The 12,501-nt window shown below is 44.4% G+C and overlaps 2 protein-coding genes and 1 long non-coding RNA gene across 5 annotated transcripts in view; 1 reads left to right on the top strand and 2 right to left on the bottom strand.

Annotated features, from left to right (window-relative positions):
* Window positions 1-9,303, bottom strand: part of LOC105102389 (large ribosomal subunit protein eL29-like) — a 41,953-nt gene extending 32,650 nt beyond the window's left edge. The window contains exon 1 of one of the 3 annotated variants that reach the window (XM_064477488.1): window positions 8,169-9,303. In XM_064477488.1, the coding sequence (XP_064333558.1) occupies window positions 8,169-8,538 (370 nt within the window). In that variant the 5' untranslated portion in view covers window positions 8,539-9,303. The remainder of the gene's footprint in view (window positions 1-8,168) is intronic. The other 2 variants (XM_064477490.1, XM_064477489.1) reach the window with 2 other exon arrangements.
* On the bottom strand, window positions 731-8,308 carry PPP1R3B (protein phosphatase 1 regulatory subunit 3B). The gene is made up of 2 exons (XM_031440182.2): window positions 8,169-8,308; window positions 731-2,921 (listed from the first exon to the last, which is right to left on the bottom strand). The coding sequence occupies exon 2, from the start codon at window positions 2,891-2,893 to the stop codon at window positions 2,039-2,041; it is 855 nt and encodes a 284-aa protein (XP_031296042.1). The 5' UTR covers window positions 2,894-2,921; window positions 8,169-8,308; the 3' UTR covers window positions 731-2,038.
* The window catches only part of LOC135318905 (uncharacterized), an 80,412-nt gene continuing 73,376 nt past the window's right edge, over window positions 5,466-12,501 (top strand). The window contains exon 1 of the long non-coding RNA XR_010377337.1: window positions 5,466-6,457. This is a non-coding gene — a long non-coding RNA (uncharacterized LOC135318905). The remainder of the gene's footprint in view (window positions 6,458-12,501) is intronic.

Here is a 12,501-nt window from a genome sequence, read left to right as displayed (position 1 = left end):
TGGTAACACGTAAATGACAGTGCACCTTGTACCTTACATAAATTGCAGGGGCGAGGAAGGGACTTCTTAAAGCAAAATCATGACCTGTATAAAATCAGTTTTGCTTCCAAGCAATGTAGATTTCACCATTACATAATAGCTCTGGTCATCAGATTTGTAACATGGAGAGTACTGTCTGTGTACTTGATGTAAGACATACTTAGATAAAACCTAGTTCTGTGCAGTGTCAGCATAAGATAAAAAATGTGATTGTCCCATAAATTATATTATCCTGTAATCCCCCAGTGCTGCCCACCTGGGAGAGGCATACAAAATAAAGCACTAAATTGCAGTCTAGTCACAGCCAGTTTTAGGAATAAGAACTCCATGGAACACCACTTCAGAGCATTTAAAAAGTCAAAACATTTTACAGTTCAAAAAAGAAAAAAATCCAACGACAAAACTCTAGGAACCAAGACACTCCAGATCTGCTTGACACTGATTTACAAAGCCACAGAAGCCGGGAGGACTCTTCCAAATGATCTGGATAATGCAAGCAAAAGAAGACCCTTTGCTTGCAGAGTCCAGGAGTTGTGCCCCCGAATCCAGACAGCTGGGTATTCCTCTTCCTGCCTCCCCGTGGAAAACCTCACCCTAGTAAGATCAGACAAGAGAAAAATGAGGCAGTCGTTTAACTAAGCTCCAAAAACCAAAACAAAAGAGGGAAAAAAACCCCAACCTTCTACAAATATACATGTAAAAATATTTTTTTAAATACCCCCAAGTACCAACCAGTCTTGTCCAAGAAAAATCACAGGGTTTGGGGTGCATCTGACAAGGAAAGCCCCAGGAGTCTCACAATAACATGAACCCACAGACTTTTAATGCTTTAGTCCAATATGGTTAAGAACAATTAATCTCTGATATTTCATAGTTGGCAAACAGTGAAAATAAAATCTGAGAACCTGGTGAGGTTTTTCTCCCCTATTCCTTTACATACCCACACACCATAAATAAAAACAACCAAATCAGAGTCCATGGGGGCTTGTAAAGTGTTGTTTACAAAGTGGATGTAAATCACAGTCAAAATACAACTGAACATTTTCTGAAGGCATTGAGGATATATTGACTCTCTAAATCAAAACGTCCCAAATACAGCATAAAAGATGACTCTCCAGGAAAAGAGATTCTAAAATCTTTTTGTGAAGATAGACATGGGCAAACCAGCCAGGCAAGTTACAACATGTCTTGTAACTGAGCCGTCCGTCGAGCAGTCAGGTGACTCAGGCAAAGAATGAGTGCTTAGAAAGTTCCCCCAAAGCCAAGAGGAGAATTTAAAAGTGTCCCACTCATGACTGTTCTGCCTGGCATAAGCCTGCCATCAGAAACACTGCATAGGAGCCAGTTACTTTCGATAGCTGGTGTCTTGTCCTCTGCTGGGGTATCTATGTAGCATCAGAAAGAGGAAATGCCAGTCTCTGTCATGAGCTGATTTGCCTTTATTATCTTTTCCTGAACATTAGATGAACTGTGGAAGAAAACCAAATCAAAAATTGCACAGAGAAAAAGTATGAAGCACACATAGACACGGAACAGCAGCAACAGGCAGGCAGGACCTGGCTGAGCCAGGAAGACCCGAAGAAGAGAGCCCAGAGCCAGTGGGATGTGGCTGGGAACAGGGCTTTCCAGGTGACTCACTTCCCACACCCCAGGAGAGAAAGGCTCCTTCAGGCGACCTCATTATTAAGCCACCGTCCTCTGGTGTCACCAGCGCTGCCTACAGGCCTGGGTCTGGTCCAGACCCTTTCTGGCACCATCCTGCTCAGGCTCTCATTGTTGCCCTGTGGGTGCCAGACAGACCAGCACACCTAGTATTGACCCAGTTCTGTGATCTAAACCTGACTGGCTTGACTGATTGAAGAAAAAGTGACTAGGATCCTTTCTTTTCAAAAACCACGTCTGATGGCAGTTCAGCTTTTCTCGAGGCCTTCATCTCCATCCCGTGGTGACTGTAGCTTGGCTCGTCTGCACCACAGCCCCGTTCCATCGCACGCTATCACTAGTAGTAGGGCCCGAGCTTTTCATATCCTAAATAACTAGGCCACTCGGCAAACAGACCGTAGGAACACCGAGGGCTTCCAAACTGGTCAAAGGCTATTCCAAAATCCGGTCCATTTGGTTGCTGGGCTGTTCCCTGGGTGGATTTTAACTCTGCCCGGATGATCCTATAGTTTTTGCCTTTGTTGCTGTCCCAGTATGTCTGCCCATTGCACTCATAGCACACAGCAAATTCCATCCTTTCATAAGACTGAATTTTCTCAGGCAAACTGATGTCAAAGGAGAAAGTGTCCCTGTCTGAGCCCGCATACGTGTCCTTCACGTACCCACAGGGAAAGTCCGTGAAGCTTTTCCAGGTGTCAAATGTCATTCTGATTTTCACCATCTTCTCGAATGCAAGGTTCTGCACCTTCACTGTGCCAGCAATGGCTCTGTCCTTCAGGACACAGTTCTCCAGGCAGACGTGGTCGGTCTGAAGCCGATTTCTAAAGTCCAGGTAGTCTGCAGATGGCTGGGAGAAATCCAGCACAAAGCTCTCGCTCTCCACTGTCGTCAGACTCACGATGTTGTCCAGGAGCTCGGTGATGTTCAGCGGGATATCTAATGGGTCATCGAACTCGGAGAACACTTTGACCATTGTCAGGGCCAGCCCCTGGTTGTCTGCAAAGGAGACTCGCTTCTTCACCTTTTTCTCCTGAACGGTCGGGGCCACCGTCCCACTGGCTTCATTCTTGCCGCCCAACTGTATACAAGGCCTCAGAGGTTTGCTCGGCTTTGGTGAGATCTGGAAGGCGAACCGCTCTCTGCGCAAGGAGGGGGCCATGCAGCTGTACCTGCACTCAATGTCTACAGCCATCACGGGGTTAGAAGAACAGGCTAGAACCCTGGCAAAGGGGAAAGACAGAAATAGCAGGGAGATCAGACAGACGTTCAAACTCATCCCTTCAACAGGACCAGTGAACTACGTTTGCCTTTGTCTCTGCCCATGTGGCTGCAGCTCAGTACTAACTCAAGTGTAGTCCAGCATGACCTTCGTTTTAGGGGAGTTTAAGACTGTATAATGGGGGTGAGGGTGTGGGGAAGAGGTTCAAGGTTAAAACAAACAAACAGAGAAGTATGGAACCACTGATTTTAAAACTAGTTCATGGGTCAGGAAAACTAAAACTAAAACTAAAACTAGTTTTCCTGTCACGACTTCTCGAGGCCTTCTGTACGCTGATGTGCTGTGGGTAACAATGAAGAGAGCATGCTGTTTGCAGAATTTCCCAAACTTATCCCACACGAGGAAACCCCTTCTTGTGGAGCACCTGCAGAACCCATGTTCTGTGGAACACACCTTGGTAAATACTGCTTTCATCTGATAAAAAAAGAAATGACTACCTCCCACAAATATTGATTGGTGTTTGCTATATGCCAGGGATGATGCTAGATACTGAGATTCAGGAGTGAAGACGGACACAAACCTGCTTTCATTACATGTACAGTAGATTTTTATGTTCCAGTGTATCTTACTTTTAAAAAGTTCCAGCAATTTAGTATTTTTAAACCATTTGTATCGGTAAATAATTTTTTTTTCTACAGTGAAAATAGCCTATATAAGAATAAAAAGCAAAGAGAATCATATGCTAAAGATTAGGTTAAATCTGACTTCATAAAAACAATATTTTTCTATAAATGAAAACAATAAGTAAAAAATCAGAAGATTAAAGACACACTGGGGAAGCATTTTACAAAAAGTATGGTAGCAAAGTGTTAACACTTTAATATATAAAGAGTTTTTACAAAACAACAAAGTCAAATATTCCATATAGAAAAAAGAGCAAAAAGCACAAATAGAAAATTCATAAAAGAAATTTAACAGTGATTCATAAATACCTGAAACATCCAACCTCATAAATAACTTAAGAAATTTAGATTAGAAAAGAATGACGGTTTTTACCTACAGAGTAAGGAAAAAAATTTTAGAAGATAATACAAATATGTGTATTAGTCTAAATGGGCACAACCTTTCTAAATGTTGTTATCATTTTTGGTTCTAATATCATATACAAGTATTACTCTTAAGGAAATAATTAAAAATGCATGGAGGTTAATGTACTGAAATGTTCAATGCATCATTATAGGAGGAAAAAAGGATGAGAAAATAAAGTAAATTACCAATAACAGATATATAATTATATCAAGTATACTACATCCTTAAATCAAGTATACTACATCCATGTGATATAATTTTATATCATCATTAAAACCATTATTTGGAAAAAGATTCAAATGGCATAAAAACTTACATTATTAACGTAAAAATGGAGAAAATAAAATTGTACATACAGATTAGACTTGTAGGGAAAAATATTATGTATATGCACAGAAAAAAACTAGAGATATACTTAAAACTGTCAGAATATCCAGGTGATGGGATTTCAGGAAATTTCTGTTCTCCTGCTTTGAAATTTCTTATATTTTCTAAAATAATAGACCTTCTCTAACCAGGAAAAAAAAAAGGAATCTAATAAAACACATCAAGTATTTTAAGATTTGCCAAAAACCATTCAACATGATTCCCTCTCTAAAGCCAAGTCATTTTTATTCTAATTACCATGGCAAATTTATATTCTGATTTGACAGCTCCAGTGGGCTAACTGAAGAAGTCAGTGATGAAACCAGCATTAAAATCTCTAGTCTGAGAACCACAGAACACAGGATCTGGTTTAGTTCCCAAATGCATCTCTCCTCACTACTACAAAGGCGTCTATATGTGGTAGTGTGTTGGGATTCTGGCACTCAGGCCTCCCCTAATCCCCCTACCCCTCCCCTCCCCACCGTGGTTACTGCAAGGTGATGGTGGTAGTTCAGGAGGACAGGCAAAACGCTGCTCATCTTCTGACAAGAATGGAGACCACTGGCTCAGTCCAATAAATAATATCTCATTTTCAGCTTCTCACTTCCATAATCAAATATATAAAGAAAAATGAGAAAGGGTGAAGACACATTGGTTTTGATCTCATTTTCCAAAGAAATACAGTACTTCTCCAGGATGCAGGAATCACTTAGTGATGACCAAGTGGAGAAACACATTCAGAGACAAAACAATAGTAATACAAATATCTGTATCGGTTTAAATTGGCCCAACCTTTCTAAATGTTCTTATCTCAATTTATAACCATAATGTAGTTATCTAAACATTCATTTGAAAGGATATCTGTCTTACTATTTCCCTCTAACAAAGTTAAATAAGTGAAAATTTTAGAAGCAGATTTGCTATGATTTGTTCTTATACCCATGCAATTGTTCTGAAAAGGAAAGTTGTCATTGAATTGGGCAAGACAGCTTTAAAGAAGGTCAGTGGGTTCACTAACAGGTTCAGTGTGAAAAAAACCTATACTTGAACAAAGTACTTGAATTTTTCTCTTCCCCTGTTCATTGCAAAACTTGGTTAGAATGCATCGGAATTATACTTTCAGTTCTACCTTTAACACAGGTAGTTTTTGTTTTTTTAACTAAATGTTAATATGTTAACTAAAAATAACCAAACAGTAGGCAAAGCCTTGCACTCAGCCCCTCTCACTATGCCCACTCTTGACAACCTGTGTGTGAACTGAGGGAGGAGAGGTTCTTCCTCGGCCACAGCCACTTCCTCCTCGCTTGAGTCAGTACAAGGTCAACTGCAAGCTCTCTATGTATGTCCAACAAGCCTGCAAACCAATCTTATTTGTGCTTTCCTGCACGTTAAAACGGCTCATTAGAAAAAAGCTGGGAAACTCCCAAGATATTGTGGAAATGGAATTCTAAAACAAGGGGATCAGGGAAAGAGTCTGCACACTTGCTGTCAACTAAAGTCACTCTCAAGCTCTAATCCTGTAAGTTAGAAAGACTTAGTTGAAGACCTTGGTAAAGTTTCACTGTTTGGACCCAGCAGTATAAATGTGCCCCTGAGATCCCTTTTATCACCAAGCTTTAAGAACTGGAGGTGAGGAGGGGAGGCTGGAGTCAGAGCCAGAGCTAATTAAACAATTCCACTGGCACTTTCTAGAGCCTAATTGGTTTTGCAACATTTCTCCATGAAAAGCAAAAGAAAGGATAACCTGGCGGTCCAAGGGTTCCTCCCAGGGCTCCTGCCCCAGGCTCATTACACAAACACCCCTGCCCAGAATCCCTTCACTTCTTCAGTGTCACCAACACTGGAGGGGAGGACATTAACCCCTGGTGGCCTCAATAGAGGGTGCAATCTGACTGTTGGCTCCCTTGCCTATCCTTACAGGGAGATTCCAGCTTTTATTAACCAGATTATTCTCCAAGAATTGGTGCAACAAAGTGCTGCTTTGGTGTAAGGCTTCCTAACTTTCTGCTTAGAAGTTCTCAAATGGACCACTACAGGGGTGACCATCATCCAGAAATACTCCTAGCAACCGAGACATACAAGGTAATAGTTTCCTAAATCTCTGAAAGGAAGGCACTTGGACATGTGTTTTATTCTCAAATGGCATGAAAATGATCAGTTCCAACACAGGATGCATCGGGTTTTACCTCAGGCCCCCTCTCCTGACAGACTCCGCTATTCTGCCCTTTCCTTCGCCCAAGCCAGGGAATATGAGTCACCATCGTTGGTCAGGGGCAAAAACAGACTTAGACGTGGGCACACAGTTGAACCAACAGAGTATGAACTAGCACCTGGATACCAGTTCGTTGCAGAACAGGGTCTTGAGAGTATGAGTAGCTGTTACTCAGACCAGTACGGATTCTCAAAATCTTTGCTTCCAAATAGATTCTGAGGTGATGAGTTTTGCCCCATGAGACACTGGGACATATACCCAAGGGTAGATTGCAGTGTTTCTGGTCAAAAGAGATTAAACCCTAACACTCTGAAAATTACAGAGAACTTGGATAGTTCTGCATAATGCTTTCCCTGTTCCACCAGTCTACAACACAGCTTCTTCAAGACAGCTGGCCAGAGTTAGATGTTGTGTTTCTGTAAAAACTATCAACTTGTACAAAATAACACCATGACTTTCACAGTTCAGGCAACTGAGCTGCTAAATGTCTGATATGCCTTTTATAGGAAGTAAATTTGTGTGTGTGTGTTGAGGTCAAGACATTGCCTCCTCTATTCTCTTTGTACTTTGATAAGAAAAGACAAAAATCAGACACACCAAGAAACACTGAAACTGCATCACGTCAACATTCACAACCAGGTTACCAGGTTATAATTTTTTAAAGACATGACCAACTACCCCTTCAGCATTTGTTTCCTCCCTAAAGGTTTGGCCAACACAGTATGAATAAAGTTGGAATCCTTCCCTTTCTACTCAGACCATGGGGCCTTTATTCATAGCCTTAGAAGCCACTTGTACTCCTCTATTCTGTCACTATTACCCAAAGCATCTTAGAGATAAATATCTGTGGATGAGGTTGCATGTTATAGGAAAGAGACAAGTTAAGATGGCACAGTGTCTGCCAACTAAAAATGTCCAATGTGAAACACAGCACACTGGCCTAGGAATACTTGCACCTAGCTGTGCCACTTGGGGCAAGTTACTCAACCTCTCTGGGCTTGAGCTTTCTCCTCTGAGATCCCTTCTAGTTCTGACATTCTTGGTTGTTAGTGATACTTGGGTGTTCTTCTCTTCCCACTAACTTTTCCCTAAATACCTCTACTTTTGTGGTAAGTCCTCCAGCTGTCTTCACTTTAGTCTTGGCTCCTAGACAACTCTGCCAAATGAACCATTTCCTCTTCTTCTCTGCACCCCACCTCAAAGCCCTAACTCTCTCTTTTCCTGGATCCTGGGTCTCCCAGGAAGTCCTGGCCACACAGACCACAGGATCCAAAATCATCTAGGAATTCTCCAAGTCCTCAAGTCAAGTCTGTCCTCAATTTTCTCTTTTGCAGGAAACAATAGCAGGGCGCAGCCTAAATCTTCTAGTATGTTCTGGGCCCCCTACCCCCTCTTTTGCAGCACATCCTTTCCCCCGGATTCAAAAGGGTGGTGTGAACAGGGCAGTGGGGGTGGGGGCGGGCAGGCCAAGGCGTCCTGGCTTCGAAGATCCCACAGGTCACTCCCCCCTGGGTCCAGCCAGGCCGGACTGCACCCTGACCCCAACCCCTCCTTGAGGTCTTTCCCCTGTCTGGCACCCACCTTTTGGGCCGCGGGGAAGCCCCCTCTCCAGCTGGCTTGCTGCATCAGAAAGCTCGGAGGGAGGTGTCAGGGGAGGCTGCCGCCACCGGACTACGTGAGCCTCGGTGTGTTGTGTCCGGGAGGCAGGGCTTGGGCTGGGTTCCCGGAGTTGTGACCGGCAGGGGGAGGAAGACGAGAAGGAGGAGGAGCCCGAGTTATCACACCAAGGGCGGGGCGGCAGGGCCACGCCGGGCGGAGCTGCGTCGCGAGAGCGTCCCCGCGCGGCCACCTCGTCCACGCCGGCCTGGGACAGCCAGCCGGTCTGCAGACCGGGAGCCGGAGATTGCTCAGCTCCAGAAGGCCCCGACCGCCGCAGCGCTCCGTCTCCCATCTCCCTTGGTGGCCTGAGAGATCACCAAGTGTGTTTCCCTCCGTTTTACCGGGAAAACGACGTCCGGAGAGATATGAAGCAACTTTCACTTGTGCTGCGGACCCTATTGCCCAACTCTGGAGACACCCTCCAGAAGTGTCGGGTCCTAGGCTGGAAAAGCCTTGTGTCAGGTTCGAACTCGGCAAAATAAGCGGTAAGGGTATCTGGAGTCCCAGCCCCATATGTCGCGGCCGGGACCTCACCTCGATGCAACACGTGGGTCCGGCCAGGCTCCATCCCACCTCTGTCCCTGGATTGCACTCTTCACGTAGAAGCAACAACTTCCTCGAGCCTGTCTAGAGTGTCCCAGCCCCTAAGTGTAATTGCAAGTTGAACAGAGAAAGTGTAGGTGGCAGGAACCAGAGGGGTCCCTGCTGCGCGCCCTTCGCTGCCGTTTCTGAGGCCGGACAGCCGGCCTCGCGGGCCTAGGGAGGACGTACCTGGTACAGCTCATAAGCCCCGAGGTGCGGAGGCGCCAGCCCGCGGCAGCATCCGCCCTGGGGTGGCAGGGGCAGCGGCGGCGACGGCAGGAGCGGGGGCCAGGGCTCAGGTTGGCGCCCTCCGCGGGCAGCCGCATCCGTCCTTGTGCGAAAACAGCGCGCCCGCCTCCTACCTGCGGCCCTTCACCCTGGACTCGGGTTCCCAGCCGCTGCGCGGCTCCCTTTAACTTTTGGGCTACCTCTCCCCACTCGGGATGCCATCGGAGACCCCCTTTCACGTGAACGCCCCTCTCAGCCAATGGGCACGCCTGGGACGCTCGCCGTCTACCAATGGCCGTGGAGCCGCGGTTCCCGAGAGCATCGCCGCGCCACGTGATCGACTGCGCGCCGGGAGTGATAGGGCTGGTGTCCAGGGGCTGAGAAGGGGGCTGTGGGTCACTGCTTCATCAAAAGCCCGGGGACGGGCGCCAGGGGGCAGAGGCACTTTCCTACAGAAGAGCATCCCGTTACAGCCAAGAGGGCTGGACGCAGGCAGCTGGCAGAGTTCCCTCTTACTAGGCAAAGCCCTAGCCGGGCAAAGTCACACTACACACAGGGACGGGGTGGCAGTTACATTTACCCGTCCCGCCGGACCCGCCTTCGTCTCACACTTCAGCCATGGGGTTCACAGATGACCATTACTTCTCCCCTACACGAGGATCCCTTAAGTGCCCCGAGGGAATGTCAAGTGTGTTTCCTTATGTTTTAGGTGGAGTTTTTTCAGGATCGGTATCCCTACTCCAGAGATAGTGTTTCCACACTATCAGGTCATTAGTGAACGCTTGCTTTGTACCGGTCATGGTCCAGGTGTTACTGTGAAAGGAATACAGTAAAATCCTTTTTATAAAGTTGTTACTGGGGCAAAGGACTAATACCCATCTCACAGAGTACCTCATATATAGTTGAGGGTTTCTCAAGTAGGTATATTTTCGAGGAAACTAACTGACTTGAATCTGTATTAATAGATTCAGCCTGTGCCTATGGGGCCTCCATGATCTTTGTGCTACAGCTTGAGGTCTGTAGAGAATGATGAACTTAGAAGAGACCAGAAGCCCCTCCACCCATATGAGATCAATTTAAGTATGCATATATATAGTATATATTGGTGATCAGCTCTAAGCTAGCCATTTTAGGAATGAGGGTCTCAATTTTCTAGTTTTAATGAATTTGGGAAATTGATATAGGGTTACCAGTTTTTTAAAGTCCCAAGACATTAAAAATGAATCTTCCATCTTCTGTTGCCATCCTTTTATTTCAAGCAAGTACTCTTTAATAGCAATAAAAACAAAATGCAGGAAGGGCATAATCTCAGAGTAAAGGCTAGTCCTTCACATTGGATTTATTTAGCTTTATGAAAATTCATTACCTTGAGTATGGCATGTGAGAATTTCTGATTTAAGAGATGTAAGAGCAGCTTCTAATTTTACTAGGAATGTAAAACAAAATCTGTTGTCAATTACAATAATCCAGTCAGAGCCTTCAGCTCTATAGAGAACTTCCCCAGACTCATTCTTCCTGTCTGAAGGATGGTCATTAGTCTTCTTCCTTCTCTTTCAATGGACAAATCTGATAAAAGACCACCTGTGAAATCAGCTATTGGTAGGCAGTTGGCAACTAAAATTTCTGTGCAATATTCCCTTTGCCAACTCTAAACCCCCTTTTATTAGTTAATGAGTAGGTTGTAGATTTATGAAGCCAAGTGCTGGCTACATTTCTCAAGTAGATGGAGCATGCTAGAGGAGTGGGCAGAGATAAGGAGCCAGCAGGTATTGCAAAATGTATTCAGGCAAAGGGTGATCTGAACCAAACTGGGAAGGAGTTGAGACAAGTAAATACAACTTTATAGCATTAGGGTTTGAAAGCATCTTCCTTACATAGATCTAGGAAACCATGGGTAATAATTTCCCCTGTGATTTAAGTGACTATTTCAGACTAGGAGAGTGGGGCTAAACTTAGTTGTGGCACACCACAGTCCTGGTAGGTAGGAGTGTGGTGTCTCTGAGTTTGAAAAGAGCAGTCTTCTTTGCGATCAGAATAGAGCTGGCATGCAAGCTCTGGAGGACTGTTCCAGCAGAATTCATAGCAGTCCTGAGCCCTTGAACCTGAGAGCTAGTCTGGTCTTTAGACATGATCTTGCTTTACCCTCTCATTTTATCACAACAAAGAGGGAAATGGAAAATGGAAAATTTCAACCCTTTAGTCAATGCATACCAAGTTCCTTTTCTAATATCTGGCAGTGAATTTTAGCATTAATTTCATTTAATAAGCCAACTCTCCTCCCTCAAATCAAGAAGCCAACAATGGCTAAGCATAGTTAATGATCATTTTCCCTGAAACTGTCCTTTTCTGTGGCTGTTAGTGGTAGCACTGTCTTTTTTCTTCCTTGCACTTGGGCTCATCTGTGACTTTTCAGTCCTTTCTTAGACATTTGTTCATTCATTCAACAGCAAACTATGGTAAACCTGGGTGCTGGAAATGGAAAAATGAATGAAATACAGTCTTACTCTTGAGAAGCTCTTAAGCCAGTAAATAACGATGTGGGATAAACATGTGAAAGGCAAATCCCTGGGGCACTAAGAAGACTGCACATGTGTGGCAGTGAGGTGGGGATGGGGCGTGGGGAAGGTCAGAGAAGGCTGACCTTTAAGAACTGACCATTAAGCGGGATCCTGAAGGGGGCATTATAGTGCAGGGGTAATGGGAGAGAACATGGCAGGGATTGGCAACCGCATTGAGTTCTATATGTTCCTCCAGTTTCCACTTTGCAGATTAAAAATTAGACCCTCTTTTTGGCTTAAATATTGGACAGTATTTCTTTTTGCATGTGTTGATGTCAGCTTTTTTACTCATCCAGAAAAAAATTTAAAAATATCAAAAGATGTTTTATCTCCTCAACATAGTACATTTCAAAAACTACTCAAATCATGTAAAATTTTGGAAAAGAAATCTTTTTCTTTTTTTTCTTCTTAGATTCTAACATAGCTTCTCTTTGAACAAAAGTGATTGCAAAGTAAATCTAAATAAAAATAACCAGCATCAAGAGTCAGAACTAAAGAAGAGAACATTCTTTTGCTTGATCAGAATAGAAAGTGGGAAAGGCTGTTTCCAAACTGCCTAAGTCCATTTATATTTAGACGAGTGGAGTAGTTTGCACCTGTCAGAGCTACAGACATGCTCTGGGTGCATCATGTTACCTGGGGCCCTCTTCCCCTCTTTCAGGCTTGACTGAAAGGGACTTGCTAGATCATGTTTTATGGGACAGGCAGATGAATACCAGCAAAGGGATTCTGTAAGCCTCTGTCTATGCAGAACACAAGGGAGAAGATCTTGAGTAATTTACATGTCAAAGCTCCTAGACCCCATCAATAATTTACGTGGTTGAGGGCTTTTGAGTAGGGACCAGTCTTAAAAGCTGCATATACAGAACAGCTTTTTTATCTTGTGT

The sequence above is a fragment of the Camelus dromedarius genome, chromosome 22 (genome assembly GCF_036321535.1).
Source record: "Camelus dromedarius isolate mCamDro1 chromosome 22, mCamDro1.pat, whole genome shotgun sequence".
In the NCBI taxonomy this organism is placed as follows: Eukaryota; Metazoa; Chordata; class Mammalia; order Artiodactyla; family Camelidae; genus Camelus; species Camelus dromedarius.
Note: the sequence above shows the minus strand (reverse complement) of the source record. Positions and strands in the feature narration are given on the sequence as shown.

Excerpts from the sequence above, each read along its gene's own strand:
- PPP1R3B (XM_031440182.2), bottom strand. The coding sequence starts at position 2,893 with ATGGCTGTAGACATTGAGTGCAGGTACAGCTGCATGGCCCCCTCCTTG.